Raw genomic sequence first — 17,696 nt, forward strand, 5'->3', positions numbered from 1 at the left:
GAGAAGTGAGGTTATAACTAAAAATTACGAGGACGAAAACACAAACTATTATAATATTTAGGATCTTTTTAAACCGATACGGGCATTTTACTATATTCCATTTAAACAATAAATATTCTATTGGCGATACGCTAGCGACTAAACTAAATACTCATAGCTTTAAGCCGTCCCTACGTAGGTAGGTACCTAACGCTGGATTCAGCAAAACACACTCTCCATACTTCAGTCGAGTTTCAGCCATCGCGGCAGTCGGTCGGTTAAACCTGCTGTTAACCTCATGAACGCGGCGCAAACTTTTGAATTTCGAATTGAAATATCAAAAAGAAATTAATGTTCCCGCTAATTTAAAACAATAAAAAAAAGTAAAATATTTTGTTACTGGCCTCTTCCAAAAAAATATTTTTGTCTGTAGTTTATTTTTCTTTGAAACAACTTTTGACATTTTTTTAACAATGCGACTAAAGTGAACTGTGACTGGTGCCTCTTTTATCGATGTTTAAAGAGTTTAAAAGTGGTTGTCGTTCAAAATAGGTCTGAAAGAAGAGTATGGTCCACGGTATTCCAATCCGTGTGCCGGGGACAACGTAAATTGGACGTTATGTCACATTTATATAAAGCGGATATTTACTGTCCTGATGCCTTATTATGATGAAACGGTAAGTTTTTTAATTAATATTTTCTTTAAATGTTGTTTTTACGATGTTATGAAAAAAATGAAACTTTTGATTAAACAATGTCAGTCGTCGGGTCGCCTTATGATTCGTTATTATTAGATAAAATGATTTTTTTTTGTTAGAATGATTTTGGTGAAAATTAACTTGATTTTATAACTTTTAACAGAAGCTTATTTTTATATTACCTATTACATTTATACATTAACAAAACTAAGTTGGTACAAAACCATTATCATAATTTAATATCTATCAATATAGGAATAAATTAACAAAGAATTCATTAAAAATTAATTCCAGAAAAATTAAGTGTTAAAAATAAATTTAAATCATTTCATTATTACAGCAATTTGTTATTCAATTCAAATGTATTTTCAGACTTTAACATAACAAAATATTACCTTAAATTTACATAATTTATTGACTATATTTTACAATTATTTTTTTATCTATCTTTTGAAATTCTTTTTCACTCACTTTAAATTCTTTTCCAACGTAAAAAAAATATATTTTTCAAGTTACAATGAAAACCACTAAGTAAATATTGCTGTAATTCAGAATAACGTTAGTGTAAGTGACGTAACGATGTGCTAGAAAAACATAATTGGACATTCCCACGGGAGCGAAACCTGGAACAAAATGTAGTAATTATATCCTGAAGTTTTTACTCACAGAACGTCTATGATTGAACGGCTGAGACTTTCGAATAAAAAATGTGTGATATACAGCTTCCAATCTTAATTAATTTATTTATTTTTTATTAGACAACTGAATAGGTAACTATGATCCAATCTGGGTTATAGGTTCCCCGGCAAAGGCTGCATAGGCCCGTCGGGAATCGCTTTGTTTAAAAACCTAACTTACCATAACCAAGATCTTGGTTTCAAGCAGACCCTGGAATTTTTCCAGAGAGAAAAGGATGCAACTGGAGTTAAAGCCAGTTGTATGAATTATTTTTAATAAATTTTTAAAAAGGTCAAGAGTACCCGAAACCGACGAGTTTGCATGAAGAGAGTTATAAATGGGGATGAAGTGAAAGAAGCATGCAGAGATCGTGGCAAATGGAAAGATGTAGTCTCTGCCTATCCCTATAGGAACGAGGCGTGATTTTATGTATGTATGTACCTATGTAACTTACATATTATGTAGTAAAGTCCCTCTGTATTCTTTGCTGGTATGTATGCGCTAACCTGAAAAAAATTATTTATTATTATCACATCACAGATAAAAGAATACAATTTATTAAATACAATAAGATACAAAGAAACAGTAGAATCAGATCAGGAATATGGACGAGATGTGAACGGATTTTGTTCCTATTTGAAATGTTGGAAAGAGGCTTTTCTGATATAAAGATGATATTATTATGCGAGCCAATGTTCTGAAATCCGAGGACGCCGAAAACCGGACCAAGTATAGAGAGAAAAGTGGGAAGGCGGACCCCGGGCCCCGAAACACTTCCGTGGAGGGTGCAGCCTAACACGCTGAGATGAGAGAGAGAGTTTTCTGAGAAAGGTTTATTTCTATATATCTAATTTATCATATATAGAAATAAATTATCATGTGCCGCGTGGTTCCCGGCACCAATACAAAAAAGAATAGGACCACTCCATCTCTTTCCCATGGATGGCGACTAAGAGATAGGCTTACAAACTTGGGATTCTTTTTTAGGCGATGGGCTAGCAACCTGTCACTAGTTGAATCTCAATTCTATCGTTAAGCCAAATAGCTGAACGTGGCCATTCAGTCTTTTCAAGACTGTTGGCTCTGTCTACCCCGCAAGGGATGTAGATGTGACCATATGTCTGTATGTCTAATTTATCATTAACCGCGCGAAGCCGGAGCGGATCGCTAGTACAGAATATAACAAACTACGGAACTGAAATTAAAAAACGGATAAAATCACAAGTCAGACATTCCACACGTATGTAATTCGAATATACGTTGTTTTACTACTAGGTACATAATACTTATCTAGACAGTTTGAGTGGGTGCGATTAAATACGCCTGATAGTGTGATAAAATCATTTTTCGTGTTTTTATGACAGAATGACCGCCTATGTAACTCATTGGTGGAATATTGGAAAGTTTGACATATTTATAACCTTTTTTGGTCTACAATATGTTAGTGCCGTGTAGTTCCCGGCACTAATCAAAAAAAAAAATAGGACCACTCCATCTCGTTTCAATGGATGTGGTAAAAGGCGACTAAGGGATATGCTTATAAACTTGGGATTCTTCTTTTGGGCGATGCGCTAGCTAACTTGTCACTATTTGAATCTCAATTCTATCGTAAAGCCTAACAGCTGAACGTGGCCTATCAGTTTTTTGGGACCGCCGGCACTGTCTACCCCGCAAAGGCTATAGACGTGATTATATGAATGAATGAATATGTTAAGTAAGGAGTAGAGTTATAATTACTTAGCTAGAATAGTTTTAAGTGGAAAGATGTAGTATCTGCCTACCCCTTCGGGAAAGAGGCGAGGTTTTATGTGAGCTATGCATCTAATTTATGTTAGAACGTAGCTAAGTCACTCAATGATCACGAATCATTGTAACAGGATTCGAAATGTTCGAGATAAAATAAATGTACGTTACGTGCGCGTTTCATACCTACATACATACATACATATAGTCACGTCTATATCCCTTGCGGGGTAGACAGAGCCAACAGTCTTGAAAAGACTAAATGGCCACGTTTAGCTATTTGGCTTAATGATAGAATTGAGATTCAAATAGAGACAGGTTGCTAGCCAATCGCCTAAAAAAAAGAATCCCAAGTTTGTAAGCCTGTCCCTTAGTCGCCTTTTACGACATCCATGGGAAAGAGATGGAGTGGTCCTATTCTTTTTTCATTGGTGCGTTTAATACCTGTAGTATTTATAAATAGTAAATACTATCTAAACCGTCTTGGATGAAAGGTATAAGATACTTATGTCTTTATCAATACTCCTAAAGGCTTTGCATACTTACTGACCTCGAAACTGACTACTTAGAAGGCCGGAAGAAACTCATCAAAGTGAATTGATCCCACAGGATTTCAGGGATTTGTTATAATATCTTCCTGATAGTGTATTTCCTCATTGCAAGTAAGGATAATCGTTATTCTGTTTCATTCAATTCAAAATCTTTGTCGAATACTATAAATGTAGTACATCATACATACATATATAAGATCACGCCTCTTTCCCGGAGGGGAAGGCAGAGACTACCTCTTTCCACTTGCCACGATCTCTGCATACTTCCTTCGCTTCATCCACATTCATAACTCTCTTCATGCAAGCTCGGCGGTTTCGGGTACTTTTGACCTGACTCTTTACCAGTACGTCCTTAATTTGATCAAGATACGTTCGTCTAGGTCTTCCCACTCCGACCTTTCCCTCTACATTCTCCTTGTGTATCTGCTTAGTCAACCTTAGTACATCAGTTGAATTATAGTTACCGGTTAAAAGTAGGTACAATATGAACCCTGTTGGACATCGCCATTTTGAAATTATACGGCACGGCATGTAGGTTTATATCGGCTATTATGATGAATTAATAACAATTTTTGTCATATTATATTCATTGACATACTTACAACGTTACAGTTTCGATTAGGTTAGTTTCCCCTGTTATCGAGGTCACGGAAGTCAGGCAAGAGTTGTTTTGTGACCTGATTTGTGTTTTTTGGACCATGGTCGTAGGCAGAGCAAGGTAAATAATCGGGATAAACGCCAGGACGATGACTTTTTTGAGTAATTATAATATTACTTTTTATATAAGGCATACATTCATCGTGTGGTTCCCGGCATCAATATAAAAAAGAATTAGACCACTCCATCCCTTTCCCATCGATGTCGTAAAAGGCAACTAAGAGATATTCTTATAAACTTTGGATTCTTCTTATAGGCAATCGGTAGTAACTTGTCACTATTTACTTCTCAATTCTATCATAAATCCTAACAATTGAACGTGGCCTATCGGTCTTTCAAGACTGCTGGCTCTGTCTACCCTGCAAGGGATATAGACGTGATTATATTAATGAATTAATGCATAAGGAATGTTTAGTATGCGTACACGCTGATCTGCGAACAAAATACATAAATGTGTTGGTTGCTGCTATACCCGCGTAAATAATTAATAAAGACAAAAGCTTATTAATTGTTCCTGCAAGTGACAGGGCAGCTGCTTGTCACATCGTCGACGTCATCTTTGAATATTGAATCATTCTTCTTAATCATTCTTCTGACTATTGGCTGTTTTTAACTAATTATAAAGAATATAATGTAAATATAATGTTATGTGCCGTAAGGTTCCCGGCACCAATACAAAAAAGAATAGGACCACTCCATCTCTTTCCCATGGATGTCGTATAAAGCGACTAAGGGATAGGCTTACAAACTTAAGATTCTTTTCTAGGCGATGGGCTAGCAACCTGTCACTATTTGAATCTCAATTCTATCATTAAGCCAAATAGCTGAACGTGGCCATTCAGTCAAGACTGTTGGCTCTGTCTACCCCGCAAGGGATATAGACGTGACCATATGTATGTATGTATATAATGTAAAATATTTAACCATACCATACCCACCAATCTTAGGACTATTGGCTGTTTTTAACTTATAATAATAAATAAGTTACTTTTAAATATTTAACCCATCAGAGATACGACCAATTTATATACTCATCCGCAGCTGAGTGTTTGACTGACAGACCACGCACAGCCTAAACCGCTGGATCTAGACTTATTATGTCGATAGTAGTATACTAGATTTATTATGTGGTATGGTGGTGTGTGTACTTAGTATACTAGATTAATTATGTGGTCCAAGGGTGCACTAAGAGGAAATTTCCGCTGGATTATGAAAATTTTCCGGTATTTTTCGATTACCTCAGCGGTAATCGAACACAGCAGTAGATAAAATACAATAATGTGTATTGTACACGCGAAAACGAAACTAATAAAAGCATCAATATTTCATTTCTCATAATGCGAGAACAAAAACTTCTTCATTCCTATATTCCCAAGTCTCTACCTCTTCAAATATTTCAGAGTGCCTCATCAAATATTACGTGCTAGCTATAATAGTTCTGGACCTTTCTACGAGTATTATGGGTCATAAGACTATCGTTAAATGTCCATCATAGACTATGTTGTGTGCAGTCATACGCCTTTGCTTTATTCATATTAATCTGTAATGAATATAAATATATAAAAAACAATATTGACTTTTTAGAGTGTCGTTGGTAAAGGCCTTATCTTGCTTACCATCAGGCACATTGAGATCAAACACACTCAAATTATATTCTTATGTATAAAATTCGCGGATCACAATTTTCGTTTCCGTACTCCTCCGAAACGGCTATACCGATTCTCATAAAATTTTGTGAGCAAATTGAGTAGGTCTGAGAATCGGCCAACATCTATTTTTCATACCCCTTAGTGATAAGGGTTGTTCACCCATAACATTTATTTCTTAATTTAAGACATTTTTTATTTTTTTATATTATGCCGCACTTAAAAAATACATACAACCCTAAATGTTTACCCTTTTATCACCAACCCCTATATTTTAAATAGCCATTCTAGTACCTAATTTAATATTTTTTCATAATCGGTCGATAACTGATCAATCGTCATTTAAAATTATTTTTATGGCACAAAAACGTTTGCCGGGTCAGCTAGTAATAATAATAATACCTATATAATTCTTGTAATTTTTTAATCTCCTGTACCCTGTAAAATACTCGTATCTGGTAGACATCAAGGAAATGTTGGAAAATTTTCTTGATCACACCTCTTTGGTTCTTTCGACAAATTCGTTACTTTAGTAAACATAACTAACGAGAGGGTACACCCTCTTATCATCGCGTGTTCCTGGTTGTATCTGCTTTTAAGCAATATCCGTCAAGTACAGACATCGGTTAGATACTATTATATTATACTAACTGTCCCGGCAAACGTTGTTTTGCCATATAAATAACTTTTAAGTAATTTCTAGTTTAAAAAAAAATGTTAAGTGCAGACAACCCTTATTACTAAGGGGTATGAAAAATAGATGTTTGCCGATTGTCAGACCTACTCAATATGCTCGCAAAATTTCATTAGAATTGGTCAAGCCGTTTCGGAGGAGTATGGGAACGAACATTGTGACACGAAAATTTTGTATATGTGATGTGGATGAATATGGATATTAGTAAAAATGGATGTCGAGAATGAGGATCAGAGATAGGGATAGCTTTCACAATATGTGCAGGATGGAAAGCAACTGGCACAGACTACCTATATTTTTTTTTACACCAAACCATAAAGTTAGAATACCGAATAGATTTATTTTCAAAATTGGATACAAGGTATCACTTATTGACGTCACATCACTAAAATCTAATTATAACTACTACCACTTCCAAAGCGCATTTGAAAAAGAAGCGGCGGTACATACTACACCGCAGTAAGTAGGCATACAATAAATTTTTCAGGCGGCAGTAGATACGTATTTTATAAGCTATAAATCTATCAATCTAATAATAAATGTCTCACTTTACTGACTACGTGATTGACAGACAACGTGCAGCTGAAACCACTGGGTGTATATACATAGTCACGTCTATATCCTTTGCGGCGTAGACAGAAGCAAACGGTCTTGAAAAGACTGATAGAAAAATGCTGACCGATTGATTGACGGACAACTCCGACAATTAACAAGGCTAATCTGAAATAACCTCTAAACTAGTTTAGAGCTAGTTATTTTTTACTAGTTCATTTTCAGCTCATTAGTATTGTCACTGGTTACAATTCCAGGGTAGTGAATTTATTAATCAAATCAAATCTATTTATTGTGGGGCACAGATAAAAAGATAATATAATTGTATAGGGTCCACTGAGTCCTGTCTTAACAGACGTACAATAATTAATAACGTACATTTATATAAAATAAAGTTAACATAAAAATTTAAATAAAATTGAAACTGTCAGTACACACAACAAGAATTAGAGTTATATAAAATTTATTTATTAAAAAAGTTTAAATTGTAACGTAGATTATTAACTTTGTATTAGGAGCTGTGCGGATTTATTCAAAGACTATGAAACCAAACTCACATGGACGGACAAAGTCTTGGGTAATGACTAGTCTTTAATGTAAAGGGTTATTACGGGTCAAACCAAAAGGCCGTAGCTATTAAATGTAATGTGAGGCATTGATGTATGTAGAGATCTGATCGTTTCTACCTACCTACCTTTATCGGGCAGATGCTGACATGTGGTAAGGTATCCATCTAATATTAAGATGTTAGCGCTTTTGGGGTTGAAGAAGGTCGTTATTTTAAGCATACATACATATAGTCACGTCTATATCCGTTACGGGTTTGACAGAGCCAACAGGCCAAAATAATTATGCCGTATATTTTAGAATAGAACCACTCCATATCTTTCTAATGGATGTTGTAAAATGCGACTAAGGGCTATCCCTTATGAACTTGGCACACAACGTACAGCTACTATGAAGTTCATAAGCCTATGCTTATGAACTTCTAATTCCTCCTGTAGGTGATGGGCTAGCAACCTGTCACTATTTGAATCTTAATTTTTGTCTTTTCAAGACTGTTAGCTCTGTTTACCTCGCAAGGGATACAGACATGATTTTATGTATATATTTAGTTATAGAAACAATGGTCCTTTTTAATCTGCTTTAATCCACTTAGCTCATCTATCTTAACTAAAATATTACGAATTCGGTATCTAAATCAACACTTCTAATTCCTGCTCTTAAAACTGCCAATACTTTCACCTGGTCAGCTAAAAATAACCATCTTAATCTCCGAGAATCCATTAGATAAATTATCTCTTCAACATTTCTTTAGTCAATAAATTTTGTGAGATCTTATTTAAAAAGTAATCCAGTTTGCGAATCGAGATAAAACGAAATATTTCTTGGAGTTAGAAATAGGTTTTAAAGTTACTGGAGTTTAGTTCTTTCGTTTAAAACTGCCTTCTACCTTCGCTCCAATTATATTGCAGTTCGCAGTAAAAACACGTACATATATAAGTCACATACTGTAAAGTAGGCAGAGACTACATCTTTCCACTTACCGCGCTCCCTGCATACTTCTTTTCACATTCATCTAGTTCATCAATATATCTTCCAATGTCCTAGGTTGGGGGTATTTCCAACGTATCGACAATTACGTTACGTTACAATTAATGTTAAAAAATTCTCTGTTATTTACCTTACTGGTCAAAGCAACTAAAATAACAAAATATAATTAAATTTTCTTTTTTGAGTTTTTTTTAAAGCAACAGATACCAATATTTACAGACGCACACATAGTAATTTTAATAAGTCTTACATACCTATATAACATTCTTATTATATTCAATTATTACCCTTTGATTACTTGCGAGTTAAAAATATCGCCATTAATATAAAAAGTCTGATAGATCAGTCGGTCACGATTCTCTTTTATATTATTTAGATGAGTCTAGACACAAAGGGAGTTAGTTTCAAAATGGCGGTTCTCAGTGCAAAAGATAGCATTTTAAAGTGTATTAAAATGTAATAAAGGTGGAACTACTCTTTTAAATTAAGTTTTATTTTTAAACCGTTCCTGGGATACGGTTATTTTGTGCAGTTTGTTTTTGTAATTTGTTTTAACTGGTTTTTCTTTTCAGTTTATGTTTTATTTATTTATATATTCTTTATTGTAACAATTACAATTTGTATAGTACAATAAGTGAAATTTATGTTTATACCATTTACTAAAAGTTTATCTTTTTAACAATAGCTTCACTACATAGTATAAAGCAAAGTCTCTTCTCGCGTCTGTTTATATGTCTGTATGTCTCTGTATGCTTAGATCTTTAAATCTTCACAACGGACATTTACGCAGTTTTTAATAGATAGAGTGATTGAAGAGGAAATTCGACCCGTGCAAAGCCAGGGCGGGTCACTAGTTATTAATGAAACCGACTTCAATTTTAGCATTTTTTGTCTATCTGATGAAATGTCTCTATAACTTTGGTTTATTAATTTAAAAAAATGTCATTATCTACGAACTTACATAAAGAGAGTTACGAATGGTGGATGAAGCGAAATTCAGAGATCTTTGTAAGTGAAAAGATGTAGTTTCTGCCTACCCTTCCGGGAGAGAGGCATGAACATTTTCATTCCTATTTTATTGCAAAATATACGATGAAAAGGTAAAAAATATTAATTCAACTTTTTGTACGTGCCTTTTCATACATTTATAATATTAATATATGACTGAACGTGATGTTTTACTGAATTCGTCAAGAACAATGCGGCTGCTCATTAAATTACTGGAACAATGAGATTGAGACAAGAATAAAATATAATTTTATGAAGACGCCTAATCACTCAAAAAAAAGGGAAATTTGTAAGGCTATTTTAGAATTCCGTATTTCGAATACACTTAAAATTTGCGCGAAACGATATTATTAGATATCTAATGAAATTCACTTGACTGCGAACAATTGAATAATTAAGTGCCTAAAGTTGTTTCTTACATAAATGTCTAAATCTTAAATAAATGTTTCACAGAATACTACTACAAATGGAATTTAAATATTCAATCCAATGTTCCTACGATGTTTTTCCTGATTGTAAGAACTTCGGAGAGCGATCAAACTAAAGTAGGTATTTAACACTGGAAGAGATTTTGGATCTTATGTGACTAAGAATTAGTTTCAAAATGATTTTTCCATACACATAACTTTTTAAATTTATTTCGAATTAGTTTCAATTCCGTCACTCTGCCGCTGTCACAGATGACCGTTTTGGAAGAACGCCGTCCATTAAATATTTTAATTCTTGCTCTTCTCTTTTCATTTATTCATATAATTAACCACGTTTATCCCTTGTGGGGAAGACAGAGCCGGCAGTCGACGGCAGTCGACGTCTGAGGGGTTAATGATAAAATTAAGATTCAAATAGTGACAGGCTGCCAGCCAATCTAGGACATCCATGGATAATAAATGGATTGGTCCAATTATTTTTTATATTGCTGCCGGGAACCACACGGCACTTCACAAACGATAACATTACGCATACGTCTAGCTAGTCGCCAGTTTCTAAAATAGGACCCGTGGGTGTAATTCTCAAACACGTCGTTTCTCCAAGCGATATTTTCCGTCGGGTGGTCCATTATCCCTAAACAGATAGGGTGTTTTGTGTTGATAAGGGCGGTACTACTTTGCGTGTTGATTGCAGTAGCGGTTTGATAGTAAAAATGTACGAGGTGCATAAAATATCAGGAGTTACGTGTAAAGTGATATAATATTTTTCCAAACTAGTTAGTAGTTTTTCGTTTTTTCTTTGTGCATATTTTTTTTAAGTTTTTGACCTTTCCGTATCTTTCTGGGGGTGTAGGAAGTTAACAAAGGACAAAATAAAAGAATCCTTCTAATATTATACATGCGAAATTTTGTGAGTAGGTAAGGATGTCAGTATGAATATTTGTTACTCTTTCACGCAAAAACTACTGAACCGATTACGATGAAATTTGGTAAGCTGAAGACCCAGAATTACATATAGTTCCCGCGGGATCGATTCCACGCGGACGAAGTCGCGTGCGGCCTCTAGTAATATATAAAAAAGTAGTGGAGTCCGGGGTATTTAAACCAATAGTGACAATACATGGGTTCATTATATACATAGACAGAATCACGCCTCTTTCCCGGAGGGTACATAGAGACTACATCTTTATTTAATAGTCTTTTCCTAATACCTAGTTAATAACTAAAACATACATCACATTGAGAGATAATTCATTGGGTTCTGCGCTGAAACAAATTATAAACGATAAAAATTAATTTGTACATAGAACATTATTTTTGAAAAAAAAATTCAATTAAAATGATTAAAAAATATTTCCGAAACAAAATTCAATTATATTAAAATTATCTATCTCTCTATCTTATTCTATTATTAGTTGTGTGAGTGGAGTACACGCCTGTCACCCTTTCCATCATGTTTCCTATCTCGGGTCTGCTGGAAGAGATTTCTTTTGAAATAAGCAGAACCTTTGTAATTTTGTTTCTTGTGTTTATCAGTCTCGATGTTTTCTGTGTACATAAATTAGTAAATAAATATAATGATTACAGTATTGTGGTTTCATTAATATAGTTACTTGACCTTTACTCATCAGTCGTGGTCACAAGAGAATCCTCGGGTCTTCCTTAGGGATAACACAACCAAGTCAAATCCGCAGAATTATAATTATTAGAGCCTCATTTATATAGTATTTACCATATAATTTCTATCAAGCTCCAAGGATTTATTCAAATTTGTTAAATGATGATTTCGAATATTTATTAACATCAATTTTGTTGAGAATTTCTTGATGGAAAAATCTAATAAAATAAGTTGGCAACGGTAGTAGAGCAAATTTAGGTTACTATGTTATTATGGAAAGGAATATACTTTTTTTTATATAATAAGAAATATTTATGTCAGTTGTCACTTTATGACTGAAAGAGTTTGTATATCTAGGATCAAAGTTTACATCAGATGGCAAGTGTGAAAGTGATATTGAAAGGAGAATGAACGCGGGGAACATGGTGAATGGAGCTTTGCATGCCTTTATGAGCAGTGAGAAACTATCCAAAAAGGCTCGACTGGCTGTGCATAGGAGCGTGTTGGTCCCGACATTAATGTATGGGAGTCAAAGTTGGGTATGGCAAAAGAAGCACGAAAGCAGAATAAATGCAGTGGAAATGAGAGCGTTAAGGAGTATGATGGGTGCGAAATTGAGTGACCGGATAAGGAACAGTGTGGTAAGGGAATGTTGTGATGTGAAAGAAGATGTAGTTACAGGAATAGAAAAGGGTATGTTGAGATGGTTTGGTCATGTGGAGAGGATGAATGAAAGCAGGTTGACTAAGCAGATATACAAGGAGAGTGTGGAGGGAAAGGTCGGAGTGGGAAGACCTAGATGAACGTATCTTGATCAAATTAAGGACGTCCTGGTAAAGGATCAGGTTAAAAGTAAACGAAACCGCCGAGCTTGCATGAAGAGAGTTATGAATGTGGATGAAGCATAGAAAGTTGCAGAGATCGTGGCAAGTGGAAAGAGGTAGTCTCTGCCTAGCCCTCCGGGAAAGAGGCGTGATTTTATGTATAGGCCCATGTTTTGTGAAAATGCGATGATATAAGCTCTTATCGCAAGTACAATTTGACATTGACACTTAAGCTGACAGTGTCAATGTCAAAGAGGCAAGTGAAGAGTTCACTTGCCTCAACGCCATCTAGTGAGAAAAATGGTAACTACTTTTTTAAAGTCATTTGTAATGTCAATACAAAAGCAATTCATCCTTATCACTTTCAATTAATTGGAGTAAGTACGTATATCCTAGGTCTGTAGAGAAACGTCCAAAAAACGTACTTCGCTAAAAAGATTCAGTTTTTTATTTAAATTTCTTGTTATACCGAAGAGCAATCAGAATCTCAAAACTTTCCGGTTAAATAAAATATCGTGATAGCGAAAATAAATGAAGGCTTGTCTCGCATTTACATCAACTTTTAAAACAGCCCATTACTTTGATAACTTGCAAAAGTTTGAAATCAAACAATGATATTTTTAGAATATATAATTTTGATATTAAGATAAAAGAACTCTTGATGATTATGACCGATTGAATCTGATTGAATTTATCATCATCACTTGCAAGACTATGAGTGTAGGTGATCGAATGGTTTACTACAATATACCAGGTTCAAATCGACCAATGAAGGGCCAGTCACACCAAAAGCAGGTTAGCAGCAATACAGTCTAAAAGCGGGCCCGCACCAATTTGTAACACAAAAAAGTCTTCGAACACGTCACATCACATGAAAACGCGGGCCCGCACTCGAACTGTTCTGTCGCCGCGCTCTTGTAACGAGTTTGAAGAAGATTTCTTTCATGTATTACAACTTTGCGCGGGCCCGCTTTTAAACTGCGCTGCTTCTCACCTGCGTTTCGTGTGCACGGGCCTCGATTCTTATCTTAGTTACATACATTAGTCTAATTACTGATTGATGTTCTCTTACTTATTGGTGCCGTGTGGTTCCCGGCACCACCATAAGAGAACATCAATCAGTACAATGAAAAAAAGAATAGGACCGGAGTGGTCTCTCTCTCCCATGGATGTCGTAAAAGACGGCTAAGGGATAGGCATACAAACTTGGGATTCTTCTTTAGGCGATGGACTAGCAACCTGTCACTATTAGAATCTCAATTCTATCATTAAGCCAAATAGCTGAACGTGGCCATTCAGTCTTTTCAAGACTGTTGGCTCTGTCTACCCCGCAAGGGATTTAGACGTGACCATATGTATGTTCTTTTACGGTGAAGGATAACATTTTTATATTAAGCGACACTCTACGACCTCAGCAATATGTACCTTAACTAATCTATATTGGATCATTGTAACACATACAGTGACTGAAATGTGCAGGTTTCCTCACGATTTTTTTCCTCCTTAGCTTAAAAATTTAAGAAAGGTTAAATTTAATTTTAACTTAATATAGAAATGATTTGAATTAGGTATTTAAAATTGATGTAAATCAAACCCCATCTTAGGAATATTGCATCACATTAAGTAAGTATAATGTGATTTATTACTGGCGAAAAAGGTTTGCTAACAATAATATTGAAAGCACAAACATGTGTACCCACTTGGACTTGTTTTCTTGTCCAATCTTCCATACACACGTATAAATATACACGTCTATATACCTAGCGGGATGGACAGAGCCAACAAATTCGAAATGGTAGGCCACGATCAGCTGTTTGGCTTAATGATAAAATTGAGATTTAAAGTGACAGGTTTCTAAATATACACGTCTATATACCTAGCAGGATGGACAGAGCCAAAAATCTCGAAATGGTAGGCCACGATCAGCTATTTGGCTTAATGATAGAATTGAGATTTAAAATGACTGGTTGCTAGCCCATCTTCTACAAGAGAAATCCCAAGATATGTAATCGCTTGTGTATATAAACTTTACTGATATATTTTTATCTGTTTATCGACACAGATGTATGTATCTTTTATCTTAATCGCCATATCGCCCTGTTAAACTGTGTAGCCGGTGGAATTCCTGAAGATTTGTCTAAAAATATACTATGACATTTGAATTAAAACAACTTTTATTTTTCTTCCTTGCTTACGAGGCAATTTTCAATTTGGCTTATTTATTCTATTTGAATCCAAAAAAAATCTAATGTTAATTTTAATTCGCATTATGTACTTCGCTTCACCTCGCCTCTGCCGTGTGGTTTCCGACACTTCAGAATATAAGCACTCCACATCTTTCTAATGAATATCGTAATGGCGACTTAGAGATAAATAAACTTGGGATTTCTCTTTTAGGCGATGGGCTGTCACTATTTGAATCTCAATTAAAAATTCTGTCTTTTGACCGACGTCGACGTCGTCGACCGTCGGGACCGTTGGCTCTGTCTGCCCCGCAAGGTATATAGACGTGACTGTGTGTATGCACCTATGTATGTATGTATGTAAATTGTTTTCGTAGTCTGTGTAACCGGATTGCAATGGAAAGCCTTCCTGGATTTAAATAACATTAGTTTAGTCTTGAAACGTTTATTTGAAACCGTATTACATCTGTCAGACAAGGGTCGGGCATTTTCGTTACTCGTGTTCATGTTAATGTCATCTGTAATGTGGGATAAATCATGAGAGGAAATTATCATTAGTTATCTAGTGACCTTGCCTTTAGGCATGTCCCTTTCTCTCTCTCTGACTCGCCTGCATGACTATATTGTATTAAAATGAATACTAGCTATTGCCCGTGACTTCCCTGGGTGTAACGTACTCTGTGTGCTTGTACGTCAGATTTTATGTACGAATTTCATGATTATTGGTACAGTGACTTTGTCGTGAAAAACAGACAAACAAACACACTTTCAGTTTTATAATATTAGTAGATATGTGTTTAACAGATACGCATTTATCTTCATAGTTTACATTGAATTATTTTTGATAAAAGTAAAGAAAACATTTTGTTATTTCAGTTTGTAGTTTAGGAATTTTTCCTTTTTTTTAATTAGGTAAATTTATTATTAGTATAGTTTAGAAATTGTAATAATTTCTTTTATTTAGTTAAAGAAAGGTGCCGTGTGGTTCCCGGGACTTGAAAACTTCAGCGTAGAACTCACGTGATAGCAAATATTATGCACAAACATTTTGATAATATTAAAGGAGGCACTAAATTTCGTGTAATTTGCCGGAAATTTTAAACAAAACAAACAATATCCCACAAACTGATACAGGATGTTCAGAAATTGGTGTCTTTCAATTTTCGCTCCGAAATTGAAGCTGGAGTTGATGTAAAATTACACGATAATGGAATTTCGACAGGAACGAGAAGGTATAGTATTAAATGCCGTGCCGTGTGTATGACGTTATGGTAAAACGTCACAGGTAAGATGACTGAAGAGAGATAATTTTAAAAATCTATTGAATAACTACAACCTTTGTCAGAACTGAGTAGTTTTACAGTCTTTGAGAGAGTATGGGTTAAGCTATACACAAGAGATCCAACAAGTAGCTGCCATAGGATAGTAAGAGCTACTTAACTTAGTGAGCGCTGAAGTACTATGTAGGTACTATAGAAGTTCATCCTATTGCCATGATCTCCGCATACTTCTTTCGCTTCACACATACATACATATATAATCACGTCTATATCCCTTGCGGGGTAGATAGAGCCTACAGTCTTGTAAAGACTGATAGGCCACGTTCAGCTATTTGGCTTTCGCTTTATCTACATTCATAACTATACCACACATATACAACTGGCGAGCACTTGGCTAGCAACAAACACATCACGACAGTCACGACTATATCCCTTACGGGGTAGATAGAGCTAACAACAGTTTCCAAAAGATAGAAATGCCACGTTCAGCTGTATGTTTTTTAATATAAAACAAGTAAATTTTTTTTTAAAAGATAAGTACAACGTATATTTTTTGCAAACATAAATTCTAACAGGTAAATTACATCCAAAAGAACATCATTGGCATATCTTATGGCTACAAAATACGACTTCGTGTTAACGAAAGTAATTTGTGTAACATTACCTTATATATTTTTGGGGAAAATTTTCTTATCGGTGCCTCGTTATGGGGTTTTATGTTCCTTTTTTTCCTGTGTAGAAGAACAGAGATAGAATCAATATTCACACTTCCATATTATTAACACAAAAACAATATTGCATTTATTTTGTTTGTTAGGAAAATAAAAGTCCAAAACTAAGTTGGCTTTTCAGTGAAACATATTCAAGGCATTAAATATTATAAAAGAAGAAAGTGAATGACTGACTGAAAGAATTGAAATTTGACGTACGTAGGTTTTTTATGTAGTCTAGTGATGCCTTAATTCCCACGGGAACAGGAACTATGGTGATTTTCTGTTTTACTTACTCTAGTTTTTAGCGTTCATACATACATATAATCACGTATATATAATAAAGTATAGACAAAGCTCTTCTTCTTAAAGCTCAGTCCTGAAAGACTGACAGATCACATTCAGCCGTTTGGCTTAATGATATAGTTGAGATTCAAATAGTGAGAGGTTGGTAACACATCGCCTTAATGCAGAATCCCACGTTCATAAGCCTATCCCTTAGTCGCCTTTTACGACATCCATGGGAAAGATATTTTTTAATATAATATATTGTTTTTTTTTTTGCGTAATCTAGATTTTATTATAAAATTAATGATATTCATTTTGACACCTCATTTTCACTAAACATTATTGTTAAAAATGATCACCTTTTCTTATATATTATGTAAAACTTTCTACAATACAATACGAAAGACCGAACTATGAATTTCAATACAATATTCCAAGCTAAATGTATTGGAGCAATATTGTCTTACGGTAATGCATATTGATACCGTGCGAGTACCGAGGCGAAAGCAGAATAACCATTATAGTAATAAAATACTTTGAGCAGATACATGCGAGTGTGTTAACAGCGACGTCCATTGAACTAGCGCTGAATTTTGTTTTTTTTA

General features: G+C 34.8%; 1 protein-coding gene across 2 annotated transcripts in view; it reads left to right on the forward strand.

The window, feature by feature from the left end:
* The first annotated feature begins 236 nt into the window (after positions 1-236).
* Positions 237-17,696, forward strand: part of LOC106130787 (neuropeptide F receptor) — a 48,940-nt gene continuing 31,480 nt past the window's right edge. For both annotated transcript variants that reach the window (XM_013329715.2, XM_013329716.2), the window contains exon 1: positions 237-656. In XM_013329715.2, coding sequence (XP_013185169.1) covers positions 636-656 — 21 coding nt within the window. In that variant the 5' untranslated portion in view covers positions 237-635. The remainder of the gene's footprint in view (positions 657-17,696) is intronic.

The sequence above is a fragment of the Amyelois transitella genome, chromosome 23 (genome assembly GCF_032362555.1).
Source record: "Amyelois transitella isolate CPQ chromosome 23, ilAmyTran1.1, whole genome shotgun sequence".
NCBI classification, from domain to species: Eukaryota; Metazoa; Arthropoda; class Insecta; order Lepidoptera; family Pyralidae; genus Amyelois; species Amyelois transitella.